Source organism: Schistocerca gregaria, chromosome 2, assembly GCF_023897955.1.
Source record: "Schistocerca gregaria isolate iqSchGreg1 chromosome 2, iqSchGreg1.2, whole genome shotgun sequence".
Classification (NCBI taxonomy): domain Eukaryota; kingdom Metazoa; phylum Arthropoda; class Insecta; order Orthoptera; family Acrididae; genus Schistocerca; species Schistocerca gregaria.
The window spans coordinates 438,808,804-438,826,582 of NC_064921.1; the positions used below are offsets into that span (position 1 = coordinate 438,808,804).

General features: G+C 38.4%; 1 protein-coding gene across 4 annotated transcripts in view; it reads left to right on the forward strand.

Moving 5' to 3' along the window:
- The first annotated feature begins 3,441 nt into the window (after positions 1-3,441).
- The window catches only part of LOC126325248 (nascent polypeptide-associated complex subunit alpha, muscle-specific form), a 109,935-nt gene continuing 95,597 nt past the window's right edge, over positions 3,442-17,779 (forward strand). Inside the window, exons 1-3 of one of the 4 annotated variants that reach the window (XM_049995157.1) lie at positions 3,442-4,582; positions 4,684-4,827; positions 8,456-8,614. In XM_049995157.1, the coding sequence (XP_049851114.1) occupies positions 8,530-8,614 (85 nt within the window). In that variant the 5' untranslated portion in view covers positions 3,442-4,582; positions 4,684-4,827; positions 8,456-8,529. The remainder of the gene's footprint in view (positions 4,583-4,683; positions 4,828-8,455; positions 8,615-17,779) is intronic. The other 3 variants (XM_049995160.1, XM_049995156.1, XM_049995159.1) reach the window with 3 other exon arrangements.

A 17,779-nucleotide genomic window follows, 5' to 3' on the forward strand; every position in this document is an offset into this window, starting at 1 on the left:
AATTTTTATGTGCAAGTTGAAATCCTGACATTTAGTGTATGTGAAAATTTACTTGTTACAGGGGTACTGTAATTTTTGAGAATCTAAAATTCAGATCGTTTATGTGTACGATTTGAAAATCCGCATCAGATGTGTGATAAAAAGTTAACTACTGCAGGCTTAATTTATCACAGTAAGATCAAAAAGTATTATTTAAAAAACAATTAAGTAATTCTAAAACGAAATGTCATTTAACTAAAATTAAAAATTTCAGATTACTTGTACCTTAAATCTCAGATTAAACACAGGGGTCTCAGAGACCCCACCTCGTAGTATACGTTACAGAAGTCACCTCGTGAGTTAAGGGTTATAGGGTATAGAGTCAAGTAATTATTACCGAAAACTCTGCAGTCTCTAAAATTGTGTACACATTTAAAAGAAGTCGTTATCATCATCAGAGACAGCGTATATTAACTTACCTCTTAACTTTCTCTGATATGTCTTCCCTGGATTCCGAAAACATCTGTCATACGAAACCCCATAGTTCAAGGTAGTCAGCAGATGCAATATTTCTTGACTTAAAAAAAAAGTACGGTCGTATGAGGCATCAAATGAAATCTGCAATTGGATTGAGTATTTCTTGGAAGAGAGGACATAGGACGTTATCTTGGATGGACAGTCATCGATACATGTATGAAGACTTCAGATGTGCCCCATGTTAGTGTATTTGTACACATGGTATTCATATTGTATATTAATGACTAGGTAGGTAATATCAATAGCAATCTAAGATGTTTTGCAAATAAAGCAGTTATCAGTACGGCAGAGAAATGTCAAAAAAGTGCACAAATATCTAGTCAGACCTCGATAAGATTTCAACCATTTTGCTGGCTGTTGAGCTTCGAAGCTGTGAATTATATTATTTTATGAAATAACAGCAGACAGCCGCTTTTAAAGTGGCCGTTTGGCGTATTTCTTAAAGTAAGATTTCAATGAGATCAGAAGATTTAACTTAAACTGTTCAGTAATCTGAAGCTGTGCGCTTCAAAAAGGTAAAAACGCAACCAGTCAACAGATGCAAGTGCCTGCAGTGCAACAGTTTGCAGTACTATGAAATGTAATGGTTACATACACTCTGTCGTGGGTAAAGCACGTCTAAGACTTCGGTTCGTTGGCAGAATACTGTAGAGATGCAGGCAATCTACAGAAGAGGTTGCCCACAAAATACTCCAGCGATCCATCCTAGAATATTGCTCAGTATTTGGGACACGCTGCAAATAGGGGATATTGAACGTATAAGCGCCGCGCAGAGTGGCCGCGTTGTTAGAGGCGCCATGTCACGGACTGCGCGGCTAGCCCCGTCGGAGGTTCGAGTCCTCCCTTGGGCATGGGTGTGTGTGTTGTCCTTAGCATAGGTTAGTTTAAGTAGTGTGTAAGTCTAGGGACCGATTACCTCTGCAGTTTGGTGCCTTAAGAACTCACACACATTTGAACGTATAAGAGGAAGGGCAATACGAATGGCCACTGGTTTGTTTGACTCGTGAAGATCATCACGAAAATTCTACATAACCTTGAGGATAGATGGTAACTATCCCACGATAACCTGCTTTCAAAGTTTCAAGATTCATTATTACGCTAGGGAACTAGGAATCAGCCCCAAACGTATCGCTTCCATAGTGGCCGCAAAGAGAAGATCAAACTAATTACAGCATTTGAGCAGTGATTCTTCCCTCGCTCCATACGCGAACGGAACAGGAAGAAACCATAATGCATGTTGTAAAGGTAAGTATTGTCCAATTCGCAGGGGTTGAAAGTAGAAGTAGATGGCGGCACCATTAGCTACCTCTTTACAAAACCTGTAAATTGTATTCAGATGGAAATTATATCATACTTTGATCAATGAGAGACGAATTCTCATTAGGTTCTTGGTATTCAGTTTGGATACATTATTTCTTCTTTGTAAATCTCGCCAGAAATTGTTCCCGGCATTATCAGCGTGAATAGGTGTTTGAAGGAAGTTAAGTCGATTCCGTAATCTGGCATACAGAGACAGGATGCAGACGGACCCGCACAGTCGTCCACATTTATCACTCGATTTGGTCCGAGAAAGCCTCGACGATTTCACCAGACGTCCAAGGACTACTTCTGCGAATCCTTATAACGGCTGTTCGGAGTAAGGCAATCAAGCATTCTGCCAAGTTGATCAAGTTTGAAAACTAATTTCTGTCACCATTCTATCTTGAGAAGAAGCATTTATTGAAGGAATTCTCTTTTATGAACCATTAATAACATCGACCAGCCCACTGCTTTTCATGAGACCGGTGTGTTGATCTTCCACAATCTCATGTTAAGTGTGCAGCTACTCTAGCCTTGTTTGAATCTCATTTTCCATTACATTTTATCTTTTCCATCCGGATAACGTATAGAGAGTGGGAGGGGGGAAACAGCATCTCTTTCAGTGTGTTAGAGAATGTGTCTGTGTTACTGATAATGTGCTGGAAATTTTGTCCCATCACATTTAGTTTTTGCTGCAGGAGTGAGCTCAACTGAATACTTACGTAGTGTCTGAAAAAATCAAATCTGTTGCAGCAAGTATTTCCTTTTCCTATCGACAGTGACGATTTGTTGTTCGGGGCCTCAGGGTAACACATCCAACCACGGTTCTCGAGGCAAGGTGCTTTCTCATTTTACAGATGCAGTACACCGTGCTTCTCGGCGTATTCGTCACTTTTATTTTTCTACTCACAGAGAAGTGAAAACACTCTAATGATTTTTTTAAGTAACAGATGGCAAGTATGCTTGTATTTAATCGTAGTAAGTCTGTATCAAATTTCTATGTCTGGTTGTGTATATTATTGTAGTAAGTCTGTATCAAATTTCTATGTCTGGTTACGCACGATACATTGCAGTTACCTAAGCCTGAGACTTATTTAAAATATGATACAGTTAAAAGTTTGGTGTTAAAAAAAAGTAAAACCCAGTCACAGTATCAATATATCAGTAGGACGAGTTCTGTGGATAATCTCTGACCTTTTAAAAGTTTGTTGCATTGTTTATGCGTTTCCGTTCTGACATAGAATGTTACTTTAATTTTCTGGCTTTGTATTGTTGATTATAAACAACTGCTGCCCACTATCTGCTGTGATGCATCTTGAATTGCATGCCTTTTTCAGAAAACTGATGATACAAGTTTCTCGATGAATATGGAATATGTCTCAATTTTTATCGCCGGATGGCGACGTTATTGTTTACATGAAAAGTTAGTGTTTCCTTTATCTTAGCCTCATTTGTATCTCATTTTCAATTACGCTTTATCAGTCTGTATGGATAATACAAAAAGAGCGGGACGGTGGAAAACCATTTTCTTTGACTGTATAAGAGAATGTGCACGTGTGTAGCCACAAAAATCAAATCGCCATACTTGATTTGTATATGTTTCATACCATTTTTTTTTTAAAAAAAGTCGTGCTGTACATGTACATGACTTGCACTCACTTGTTGGAAATCCAGTGCAAAATGTGATATATTTTGTAGTGTTTTAAATTTTGGCGCTTAACAAAACATTACGAACAGTGTATTTCCGAGCCGAATCACAGGCACCTTGCGAATGGGTAGGCTACAATTTCATGCAAAGAAACGTAATTTTCGAAGGTTTCGGTAATTTCATTTTTATTCCTTGAGCTCGGTTTTTTCTACATAGGCGTAAGTTGCCTATTTCTATCGTCTCTCATTTTTATTGTATTAAATCACGCCTTAAGAACTGCATACTAGTCAAAAAGGAACAATTAATAATATAAATTTTTCTCTGTGCGTATTCGTAAGCTTTACATAAGCTTTACTTACTATATTTGTACTAAAAATTTTAAATCTGGCTACCGCCTTGGTACGTGGTTAATTCTTAAAGAGGACCACGTGAATTGTAATTATTTGCTTCATGCAACAAATTAATTTTATCGTGTCGGTACTGACAATATTCTCCCTGAATTCTGTCAATATGTCGTTTATAATACGGTCGGCATTTATGACGTATCTGTAACTTATTTGCATTTTGTGTTAATAAATGCCAGCAGATGGCAGTATGTGTCGTGCGTTTTCAGTGAGTACGGTGTATCAACAATAGATGGCGACGAAAATTTTGTCGGCCATCTTTGTTACAGACAGTTTATGATTTCGGGACTTTTGGGAAAGGAAATCCTTGAACTAAAAGTTTCCTGTTTTAACTGGAGATTTTTTTCTGTTAGGTATGTAACCTCTATGTTTTTTTATTAGTCCGTACTGCTCACAACCTGTAGACATAGCGTATATTTACTAGTAATGATTCTCCATGAAGGAACTATAATAGTCACATCGATCTCGATGCAAAGAAAGAACGGAAGGATTCCATTTCACTAGTCTCACAACTGAGCAACTATGTAGAAGAACACGCCGGTTTTATGACAGATGTTTTGAGATACGTGAAAGAAAAAATAATATGGTTGTCAGAAGACGTAGTATGTATTTTTTAGTGCGGTTAGGGGAAACGTTCCGCGTCTTAATTTGTGCATCACATTGTAAGATATTTCATATTTACGTGACCTTAATTCTTATTGAAGACAATGAATAAGTGAGTATTTGAGATCAGTATACGGAAATAACTTTATTGATTCTGTTTTTATTTGCTTTTTTGGCGTTCTTGTTTCACATGTAACGTGTTAAAACTTTCAGGAGCCGTCGGCGACCGAGTGGAGAGCAGTTTTCAACCATCAGATTCACCTTTTTATCCTAGAGCACCGCAACAGCCTGTCTCAGCAGCATACCCAACTCATCCCCAGTTCGATGCTAATTATGGATATTATTCTGTGAACCAGGGTAAGTTTAATTTCAATTGCAAGAAGCAACGCGGTTTCTGTAGCACAGAATATTTTATTACCCTTGTGAATTCGTAAACTTTTTTCGGTTTAACGAAGTAAGACTCCGATTTAGTTTTGTGGTAGACGATGTTCTGTTATTTTTCTGTTGTACAAAATTGATTACGTATTATTTGAAAGCCCATGGAAGCCGTCCATTGTGACATGTGCAAGCACTGCGAAGCAGTTCTGTACTAAGAACTGCAGATAGCTTTTAACGTACTCGTTGAGAACGTAGTCTATAGCTGTAATCCATGTCTGACTTGGCATTCGTCTGTAAAGGCTTTCGCACTTCACACTAAAATAGGTTACATTATTATGGAACTATTACGCCATATGAAAGTGTTCAGGCAGAGCGTCTGTTAAGTTAAATGGAAATAGTGTTAACAACGTATTGCGTAAGTAGAGATTCTTCTCTTTTGTCAGTGTCGTTCGGTCACAAGAAATGTAGTTGTTTTTGTGCAGTGTAGGCTTTGCCAATGTGTCTTAAAGTACTGCAGTTTGATAGATGCATAAGAATCGTGGATACTTAGGAATATTTTCAAAACTTCCAGATCTTGAACTTTTCCTTATTATCTATAACTTCCATTAGCAGTATTAGTTCATTGTGGTTCAGTTTTGGTCTCTGCAGAATAAGTTTGAGGGAATGATGTGTTGGTAAACATACCATATGTCTGGAAAAGCACAAAATAGTTTTGTGTTAAAAATTGTAGGAGTGCTGAGAAAGACTTAAGTCGAATATAAAAGGCAAACTTTTTATGGATACTCAACAGTTAGTTAAACTATATTTGTTTACTTCAAATACTGAGAGTAGGGTCACATTATTTGACAGTTATGGCATAGGTAACTTTTCATACTTCAACATGATCGAAAAATTACAGATGGTAATTCTCTGTAAATCAAATAATTAAGAAATATTGGCTATTTCTAACATTCCATAATAAATATGACTTGATATATGTAAAGCTCACTTTTATTGACAAACAGTTGGCTGTATTTATTTTGAGATTGTGTAATTTCAACAGTTGTGGTAAAGGTACACAGAATTTTTAAAAGTGTTAATACTGTGTTTAGATAAGGGGCTAATGTAGTGTATTGTCTTTTTTTTGGGGGGGGGGGGGGTTGTTATACGTATCTATTTATGCACCACTGTAACTGTAATAATGTATTTTTGTTATTTTTGGTTTGCATTAATTACCCACTAAGTGAGAACTGCTGTTTAAGAAGGCTGTAGAGATGTGGTTTGATATTTCTGTGTCATTTAAAGATATCTTTTCTTTAGTTCCGTATTTTTGCTACAGCAACATTGACAGTTTTTCCCAGTGTTGTCAAAGTTTGTTATTTCCTGCTCTGTTCCTGACAAGAATTAAAACATTAACAGTATACTATTGTGTTGTAGGTGTGTTTACTGCAGGAATAAGTGAAATAAGCAGTTTTAGTACTTTCAACTCCTAGAATAGTGGGGACAGCAGTAATGTTGTGGAGCATAGTGAAGTTGATGTTACATTTCTACTTTGACCATTGGTGTTCATGGTGACTGATCTGTAACATTACCCATGGTATATGTTAGGTTGGAAAGTGATAGTTTGATTGCAAGTTAGCAAAGCCACCAAAAATGTCACAAAAACAAAATTCAGTGAAAGTGCAGTTATTTTGTACCCAGTTCTCTTATGGTGTATGGCAGTTGGTAACTATGCTGTGTGAGTAATGGAAAGTGAATGATTGTATTTGTTTTCAATATGGAGAATGGTATGAAGAATGTTGTCAGACTGACCTGACCTGCAGCAAAGCATGAGGTTAATCTTGACTGTGACAGTTTAGGTGTGAGTTGGCAAAGCCAACAAATGTGAATTGAAGAAAGATAAATGTTCTGACAGACTAGCCTGAAGTGAAGCCAGATGCTTCTGTTAGGTTGTAAAGTGACAATTTTATTGTGAGTTGGCAAAGTCAGAAAATCCCAACACAAAAATATGATTACCATAATTGATGTGTAGCATAGCCCAAGATGTACATTCACCACTGCAGTAACCTACTTCTGTCTTTATTCCTGATTTTGCCAAAAATTCCAACAATATGGGAAATTCTAACCTAATGGAATAAAATAACAGCCAACTTCATTTATGAACCATAGGCAATTTGAATGAGCTTTCTAATCGACTACTGACAACCCGCTCATCTTTCACCATGTTCATTTCCCATCATTCATTGCAGACCAACCAACTTCACAATGCAACAGAAGAGACACATACAACATGTTGTGGTAATACACTGATCTGGAGCATAGCCTGTCTACTTTAGAATGAATGGTGACAGTTTCATTGTGTGTTGGTGAAACCAATGAATGAATTGTGACAGTAATCCTCCTTTGTTCCCACATCCCATGCCCCAGATCTGCTTGCCCACAAAAAATAAAGCATCTCCTTACAGTTTTTGTGAAAAAATTGCAGCTTTTGTGAAAAAATTGGTTGTAGGTTTTATGCTGCCATCTCAGGGATTTCGTACACTGTACTGACACAACAGCAGTAATGCTACATACTAACAACCACTACAGTAACTTTTCTCATAGTAGGGTGTGTGATGGCATTCGGAATATTGTATTGAAATTCCCCACTCTGCCTCCTATGAAACTTAACTGAGATTTAACACACAGATGCAGTGTTTATCACAGAGTCAGTACTTATCACTGGTGTGTTCTATTAAGTTGCTTATAATATTCATATCAGAAATCACTGGTAATTGTATAAAACACAGGTTGAAATTTGATGTTGCCCAATGACTTGCAACTTACAAATTGCTTCAACCGAAATGTTATTAATCAGTTGATTTAACATGCTAGTTTTAATTTTTCATGCAAGAATTGTCGCATTGACTTCTCATAGGGTTACTGAATCAAGGAATATTATATTAAATTTATTTGTATATTTGATCCGTGTGATCTGCAATTACACAGTGTGCTGCAGATGTTGGGGAAAAAAAAACATGTCAGTATTTACATTGGGTATGTTATGGTTTACATTATGTTGCAACACATGCTGTCGTTGATCTTTATATCCTATATGGATAATTCTTCTTAGCTTCTGAGGCCTTTTCCTGTGCCAGTCTCACCTGTTGCCTCCAAATGCTTCCATCATTTGCTACTTCGTGCCAGTTAGTTACTCCCATCCTGTTGAGTGTGGTTTTTTAAGTTCATTTAGCCATTATTCCTGGATCTCCTAGTTTGTATTTTACCAAAAGATTTCTCCTTGAATATTCTTGAAACCACCTGATCCCCTTTCATTCTCATCAGATGGCTTGCCCATAATCATGTGGAAATATTAGGATAAGAATGAATTAATAACTTGCATTATGTGTAATGCAAACATTTTCACAGTTACTGGCAGAAAAGGCTAACTAATTTGTTATAAATTATTAAATTTATATTGTGCTGAACTTCGATATCTAGAAATAGAAATAGCATGTAAAACTGTAACAGTATTCATACTGTGTAGGATAATTTGGAAATTTGTTTCTGTATGAAGATGAAGCACAAGTGTAATAGACAAATATATTATGGTTTGATCAGTGTTTTTATGACAGTATCACCATTACAGAAAGCCCATCTCAGTTTGGAGACAGCTATGCAGCAGCAGTAAATCCATACCAAGCAGCAGCTCCCCACCATGGAATGAGTTACAACAATCCACAGCAGTCCCTTTATGGCTCGGCGCTGTCGCCTGCCGCCAGCGCTCATTATGGCTCCTCCAACCATGGTCAGTCAATTTGTTCTTTCTACACATGTTAATAATTTTATGTGTTATGTGTACAGTTAAATGTTAATTTTTTTCCTCACATTGTGTTCCACCTTAAGAGCACTATTCATCATATTTATTACTGGCATTTATATGTGGAGTCAAATCTTTATGGACTAAAGAAATAAGTCAGTGTAAAATGTAGATGAGGAATTAACAGTGTTCGTAAACATTTTCAGAATGCCTGAGGTTAGATGAGAATATTGGAAAAGACAATAATTACGCCTAAAAACAAGGATTGGAATATAAAGGACAATTTTATGGTATTGATGAATGAAACTTAAGTTGACACTAGGAGGTCTTAATTTCTGAGTGGCTCTCGTTTTTTATGTTGTATTATCCATAAAGTGGGTCCTGAATTTCTCCCATGGGCATTCTCTTGTGTTGGAACTTACTTCAAGAAATGTGTGGCTTGTAATTAGAAGAATATAAATGCAGCTACTGTAGTTGGTATACTAATTGAAATGAGTGGTTGAGACTCACTTTTTTTAACTAGATTCAGACATGACCGTTAAAGAACAGAGGGTCTTGTATAGTCTTGGTTAACAGAAGTTGCCAAATCTTCCACATCATAAAATCTGTCTTAACAGTCTTGTTACACATGTATAATGCATCTTCTGTGTGGTAATCACTCACACAGTACACTGAAAACTTTGCTTGGACGGATAATACTGCCCTCCATAGTCTGCATATACACCCTGATGAAAAGTATCCAATCATATCTGTGTAATGCAGAATTGATCACTGGATGTCACAAGAGGCAGGCCTGTCAATATACCAGGAATGGGGAGTATTGTATTGTCAGTAGAGAAGCAGTAACAGCAGACCGGATCGGATAGGAGGGTTCGAGACTTTGAACATGGAATAGTCATTGGATGACACCAGAGTAACAAATTCTTCTACAGCTGCCCAATTTGACTGTTGGTGATGGGAGTGTGCAGAGGAAACACGAAAGAACGATGACAAGTAAACAAAGACCGGACAGACCTCAGGTACTGATGAACCGGGTCCATTGAGCATTGTGGAGGGTGGTTGTAAAAGATCACTTGAAATTGGCAGAAGGAATTTTTATGAGCCGCCAGTAGTGCAGCTAGCACAGTGATAGTGTGTAGGGAGTTAAAAAGAATGGGGTACAATGGTCAAGCAGCTCCTCATAAACCATATTTTACGTCATCAGTGCTAAGTGACACGTCAGATTGTATAAAAAGTGACATCACTGAACAGTAGATAACTGGAAACAAGTGGTTTGTAGTGATAAGTCATGCTATACACTTTGGCACTCCAATGGCCTTACATTTGGTGAATGCCTGGAGAACATGATCTGTCATTGTTGGTAGTGCCAACTGTGGAGTATTGAGAAAATGGGGTTTCAGAATGGGCTTTTCCATTGTTATGGTAAGGTCCTCTTATTGTACTTACTGCATTCCAGTCAGGCCACAGTGACTCCTGCAGTCTCCAAGACATAGTAAACTTTTCAACTTCTTTGTGTGGCTCATGCTTAAAGACAAAGGGGAAAGCAAGTAATTGTTTCAAGCTAGTACCACCATTGGACTGTTGTTTATTTCCAGTGTTACATTTACACGTATACAATCATGATTTTGGCTTCAAAGTGTCATTATCAAGTGTTTTAAGTGTTATAAATTGACTAAGGTGGCATATTGTTGTACTATAACACTTAAAATACTTGATACGTTGAAGCCAAAATCATGATTGTTTAAGTGTAAATGTAAGATTAGAAATAAACAGCAATCTAATGGCGGTACTGACTTTAAAGAAATATATTATTACTGTGACCCTGCATTATGAAAAAAATATTAAAGGTAAGAGTTTGTTTCAAAACTAGTGGCATCGATTTTTAAACTATCACTGTCAATTTTTGAATCAGATTTTTCAAACAGCCCCAGAATTTCTCCATCAGTTAAACTTTCCCCATTTTACAACAAGCTTTTATGATCAAGACAATTGTGGAAGCACACTGCAACAATGACTATGGGAACTCATTACGCCTGTAATATGTTTTTCGACTCACACAGCACTTTATGGAACCAGGCTCCCTGATGTACTTCAAGACTGAACAAGTGATTTCAAGCCATCACTGCTCAGAAATAATGCATTATGAAGTAACAGTTGGGAAAGCTGCTCTCAGAAATTCATGAGAGTGCTTACTGTAAGTGAAATCACAATGTGCTCGCAATTCTTAGGGGCAGCCAGTGGAATGTGTTAAGAAAATGCTAAATGCAGAGGGGTATTAACGCATTTTACAGCATTGTGACTGCATGCAGTAGAGGAAGAGGTTGGATATTATGGTTTGTTGACAGTAACATTCGTGAAAAGGACTGTCCTGCCCCGACTCCCAATATGAAAACAAAGGGATGTCTTTGGGATGAGTTAGAATGTTGACTTCGTTCCAGACCCCAACTTGTGATATCACTACCTTTTCTGGTTTCACAGCATGATGAAAAATGCAGTGCCATTCCTCCAGACACATTTGGACACCTCATCAAAAGTGTCCCCAGAAGAGTTGAAGCTGTCATAAAGGTGAAGGTTGGTCACACCCCACATTAATATCTGCCTGTAGGTGTCCTCCCCCCCTCTCCCCTAATGAATCGTGGATCTTGCTGACAGTGGGATTGCTTGCATGCCTTAGCGATACAGGTAGCCAACCAAAGGTACAGTCATAACTTGGGGGGGGGGGGGGGGGCTGTTGAGCATCAACCAAAATGGCTTTGCTGTGCTGCAAAGTAGGAAGAAACTGCAGCCCTAATTATTCACAGGGGCATCCACTTCTACTGTATGTTGAAAGGATGGTGGCGTCCTCTTGGGTCCCTCTTTCGGATCTCCAGGTGAGACTACTCTGGAAGGTGTCATCATCATTAGAAACAAAACTGGCAGTCTACAGATCAAAGTATGGGATGTTAGACCCCACTTCGGAGGATGTCATCATCAGGAGAAACAAAATCTGCCATTCTACAGTTCGGAGTGTGGAATGTTAGATCCCTAAATCGGGTAGGTAGGTTAGAAAAATTAAAAAGCAAAATGGATCGGATGAAGTTAGGTATAGTGTCTTATCGTAGAAGATAGGTTAAGGAAAGGCAAACCTGCATTTATAGCATTTTTAGACTTAGAGAAAGCTTTTGACAATGTTGACTGGAATACTTTCTTTCAAATTCTGAAGGTAGCGACTGTAAAATACAGGGAGCAGAAGGCTGTTTACAGTTTGTGCACAGAAACGAGACGGCAGTAATGGAAATGGAAGTGCCGTGTGGCTAGCCCCAGCCCGGTGTAAGTCTTTCTATTTTGAGTTGATGCCACTTCGCCAACTTGTGTGTCGATGGGGATGAAAGGATGATGATAAGGACAACATAATACCCTGTCCCTGAGCGGAGAAATTCTCCGACCCAGCCGGGAATCGAACCCAGACTGTTAGGTATGACATTCCGTCGTGCTGACCACTCAGCTCTCAGGGGCAGACACGGCAGTAATAAGAGTTGAGGGGTATGAAAGGGAAGCAATGTTTGAGAATGGAGTGAGCCAGGGCTGTGATTTGTCCCTGATGTTAGTCAACCTGTACATTGAACAGGCAGTAAAGGAAACTGAAGAAGAATTTTGATTAGAAATTGAAGTTCAAGGAAAAGAAATATAAAGTTTGAGATTTGCCAATGATGAGGGACTGGACAGTGTCTTGAAAAGTGGTATGAAATGAACATCAACAAAGGAAACCAAGGATAATTAAATCGGGTGATGCTGAGAGAGTTAGATTGGGAAATGAGACACTTAAAATAGTATACAAGTTCTGCTATTTGGGCAGCAAAATAACTGATGATGGTCGAAGAAGAGAGAATATAAAATGTAGATTGGCAATGGCAAGGAAAGCATTTCTGAAGAAGAGAAATGTGTTAACATCAAATATAGGTTTAAGTCTTGGAAAGTCTTTTTTAAAACTATTTGTGTGGAGTGTCGCCATGTATGGAAGTGAAGCATTTACGATAAACAGTATAGACATAAAGAGAATAGAAATTTTCAATATGTGGTGCTACAAAAGAACATTGAAAATTTAATAGGTAGATCCTGTAATGAATGAGAAGGTATTAAATAGAAATTGGGAGATAAGAAATTTGTGACACAACTTGAAGGGATCACCAACATTCTGAGACATCGAGGGATCACCAACTTAGTACGTTAGGGAACTGTAGGAGGCAAAATTCATAGAGAGAGAACAAGAGACGAATGCAGTAAGCAGATTCAGAATGATATGCCCTTGTTACAACATACTGCCCCAGTCGAAGTCAATACACACATCTTAATTTTAGACTGTCTTTCATTGTGCCTATGATAGCAGTCTTATTTTAGCCAAGTCTTACTGAAACTACTACGCACTTTTGGGTACACTAACCAGCTGTTTGCTGGTATGAATGGCCACCTCCGAACAGTGGCAGAGCACAAATTCAACCAGTCAGCAGCAGATCTTCTGCTCAGCAAACTGTGGTTGACTTTGGTACTAAATTGAAAGGAATGCCATCTGGATCTTCCCTCTTTTACAGGGTAAAAATACTCCTGCAATACATTCTTCAATCGTTCAATCTTCTTAGCCTCTTATTTCAACAGTTATTGTTTGGTAGCTTTCTGTACCCTTATTCCCACCTGTTTACTAATCTGTCATCCACACTATAGTCATGTCGGTAGTTGTGGTCTATTGTTCAAAATGTTTCCAGTGTACAGCATGGAGCAACTCCTGGATGAAGTTAAATGTATAGATAACTTGTTTGTAGCAAACACTCCATGATTTCACACTATTCAACGTGTTTGCATTTTTTAAACCACAAGCTTAATCAGTAGGTTCCAAAAATAAGGAGAAATCGTTCAGCCAACATTTTACAAGACATATAATCAAAGAGTTCTGTACAAAGTTAATTATGTGCATAGATGGCGGTGGCAATGCCTATTATTATTATTATTATTATTATTATTATTATTATTATTATTATTATTATTGGCAGAAAATCCTGAGAAATTTTGGTCTTTTATAAAAGTGGTAAGTGGATCAAAACAAAATGTCCAGACACTCTGTGACCAAAATCGTACTGAAACAGAGGATGACACACTAAAGTCCGAAATACTAAATGTCTTTTTCCAAAGCTGTTTCACAGAGGAAGACTGCATTGTAGTTCCCCCTCTAGATTGTCGCACAGATAACAAAATGGTAGATATCGAAATACATGACAGAGGGATAGAGAAACAATTAAAATTGCTCAAAAGAGGAAAGGCCGCTGGACCTGTGGGATACCAGTTCGATTTTACACAGAGTACGCGAAGGAACTTGCCCCCCTTCTTGCAGCGGTGTACCGTAGGTCTCCAGAAGAACGTAGTGTTCCAAAGGATTGGAAAAGGGCACAGGTCATCCCCATTTTCAAGAAGGGACGTTGGACAGATGTGCAGAACTATAGACCTATATCTTTAACGTAGTTGTAGAATTTTGGAAGACGTATTATGTTCAAGTATAATGACTTTTTGGAATCCGCATGGGTTTCGAAAAGGACGATCGTGTGAAAACCAGCTCACGCTATTCGTCCACGAGACTCGGAGGGCCATAGACACGGTTTCCCAGGTAGATGCTGTGTTTCTTGACATCCGCTAGGCGTTCTATACAATTCCCCACAGTCGTTCAATGAACAAAGTAAGAGCATATGGACTATCAGAACGTAGCATGTCATTCTCAATGGAGAGAAGCCTTCCAAAGTGAGAGTGATTTCAGGTGTGCCGCAGGAGAGTGTCGTAGGACCGTTGCTATTCACAATATACGTAAGTGACCTTGTGGATAACATCAAAAGTTCACTGAGGCTTTTTGCAGATGATACTGTAGTATATCGAGAGGTTCTAACAATGGAAAATTGTACTTAAATTCAGGAGGATCTGCAGCGAATTGACGCATGGTGCAGGGAATGTCAATTGAATCTCAATGAAGACAAGAGTAATGTGCTGTGAATACATAGAAAGAAAGATTCTTTATCATTTAGCTACAATATAGCAGGTCAGCAACTGGAAGCAGTTAATTCCATAAATTATCTGGGAGTAGGCATTAGGAGTGATTTAAAATGGAATGATCATTTAAATTCGATTGTCGGTAAAGCAGATGCCAGAATGAGATTCATTGGAAGAATCCTAAGGAAATGTAATCCGAAACAAAGGAAGTAGGTTACAGTACACTTGTTCACCCACTGCTTGAATATTGCTCAGCAGTGTGGGATCCGTACCAGATAGGGTTGGTAGAAGAGATAGAGAAGATCCAACGGAGAGCAGCGCGCCTCGTTACAGGATCATTTAGTAATCGCAAAAGCGTTTTGGAGATGATAGATGAACTCCAGTGGAAGACTTTGCAGGAGAGACGCTCAGTAGCTCGGTACGGGCTTTTGTTGAAGTTTCGAGAATACACCTTCACCAAGGAGTCAAGCAGTATATTACTCCTTCCTACGTATATCTCGCAAAGAGACCATGAGGATAAAATCAGAGAGATTAGAGCCCACATAGAGGCCTACGGACAGTCTTTCTTTCCGTGAACAGTATGAGACTGGAATAGGAGGGAAAACCAATAGGGGTACTCAAAGTACCCTCCGCCTCACACCGTCAGGTGGCTTGTGGAGTATGGATGTAGATGCAGATGTAGATTATGTGTGACGATAATGATGATAGTAGTGATAATTTCTTGGGGTTCAGCGGAATACTGCACCATTTCCCCTGATATCAACAGGGCAAAGGGGAATCACAGTTTAACATGGAGTTCGAGCACTGTTGTTTCTTGTGACTCTTCACATCATTGACAGGTGAAGGCTAGGTTAAAACAAAGAGTGAAAATTCTGTGGTCTGACCTCTTGGTTCCCAGACATGCACTTTACCACAAAGACCGAAATGTTTATATGAAGTTCATTTATAGGTTCTAACGAGTGAGTAAAGTTAGCAGCATAACAGGTTAACACATGAAGAACGAAAAGCACGATGCCTGGAGCGTGAACCAATCCCAGCACATCAGTCGCTGTCATTCATGATGTCAAATCTGCCGTGTTACCGGTTTTGATTGGAGTGAACATAAACAACATACATCGTGTGTCGTTTCTGCCATGTGCTTGCGTTGAACTGTGCTTTGTGTTGCTGTGGTTTAGTGTGGCGTGCGTACTGTAAGACCTTCAGTACTCTTCTGCCGTTAGGTCAGACGATAGAAATGCCACTTGCGAACTTAGAGTAGCAGATTGACGGTGACCAACTTTAAACAGAACTTGATTAATTTTCACACACATTTATTAAAATAACAAGCATAAAAATTACTTAACTCGGTTCTGGATGCTATTTACAATTGAAAATCTGAAGTTCCTGTGGTATTGGTACGTTAATCTTATTCTCACATATCTCTCTGAAACTTGACAAAAGTGTCTATACATTTATCTTCTTGGCTATGTACAGGAATATGGTAATCTTATTAGGCGCAGACTGAAACTTGACTATAGACTGGTACAGACAAATGTAGTACTGGTACAGACTAATGCAGACTGGCCAATCGGAGGTCTGTACACTCATTATAATACCTCACGCGTTCATGTATCACTGTGCGAGTGTGGTCCGCGAGGAGAAAAGGTTCTACGTTAGCAGCAATCTCATTGGCAGTGTTACATATTAATATACAGATCGGCAGAATCAGAATTTGGTTCGTCTCTATGGCAGCACCATCTCCTAGTGCGGAGACAGACGAGCGCTGTGCCTGCGCTGTTGTGCTTAGTGGGGCGCACTCTAGTGGGAAAGTTTTGTACACGCTGACTACGCGGAACTATGTACACAACATTTAGAAAATTCTGATACTCGGAAAAAAAAGAAAAAAAAAGAAACTTGGTTCACCTAATGACAATCCTTTGCCTCAAGGTGTGCTGCTAAACAGTGAGACACGGAAGTTACTACAGAGAACTCTTTGAGTTTTACAAGCAAGAGAGAGACTGTGCAACTATTCGTGAACAGCCATCTGTTTTTGCCCATAGAGTTGTGGAACAAACATCAAAAGCTCTTGGAATTAGTGCAGTTTTAAGAAAGGGAATGTTATTGCAAAAAGTAGAAGATGTAGACGTGAGCCATAATGATTCCGAGCCATCTGGATCATATACTTTTAGCACCTCCTGGAAAGAAGGAAAAGCGTCGTCACCATCTCACCAACTTAAATTCTTTGAAGACGGTGCAATTTGCAGGTGTATTTTTGCTTACTATAGCAAGAATGATTATTCTAGGTACCAATGTTTGTAGTGTTGTTAAAAGAAAGTGAACTTGTCGGGAGTGTTGAAATGTCACTAAAAATTGTGCTGAAAAGTACGGATTTCTGTTACAGTGTACTAGAAAAACACTAAGTCCTGTTAGAAAAGTTGCATATTGTTACGGCTTGAAGCATATTCTTGCACAAGCTTGTGGATAAAAGCATTCATTCAGTTTGTATTTGTGACATGACCATGAAGGCGGTTTTGGTGCTGATTCCGATTACAGTGACAGTGATGGGCTAGATGGAATTGTGCCATTGTCGCCATCAAATGATGATTCAAGAGCTAGGAATATTGGTTGTTTATTGCATTATTGTCATTGTAGGACGTAGAGTGAGAAGTTATAATCTTGATTGTTACTTACTTTATAAACTATGTGCCATACTGTTCTCAAGTTATCAGTCCTCATCAAATGTCTATTTTCTGTATGTCTTCGCTCTCTTATCAAAAGTGTCTGCTTCATTATGATATATATAATTATTATGTAGTTGTTTATTTGCTGCCATTGTGGTAGCAAGTCAAAAGCGATTTCTTATGTATACTGTCATTGCCCAATAGCTTACATTTACGAGATGTAACAGAAAACAGTATCATTTGATATATGTATAGAGGCTGCTGTTGCAACATCGCTATTGCAGTGTACCTTGCAGTGTAACTTGACATATTGTGAATTGTCAAGAGCAATGTTTTGCTTGTGCAGGTATATACTTGTACCTATTCCTAAGAAAAAGGAAGTCTTAAAAGAGAGACAGCCTGGTGGGCAACAAATGGCAGAAAAATATTTTTTGTTTGTTATATAATTAAAAATTGATAATTTTTAGATCTTTTTTTTTCCTTCACT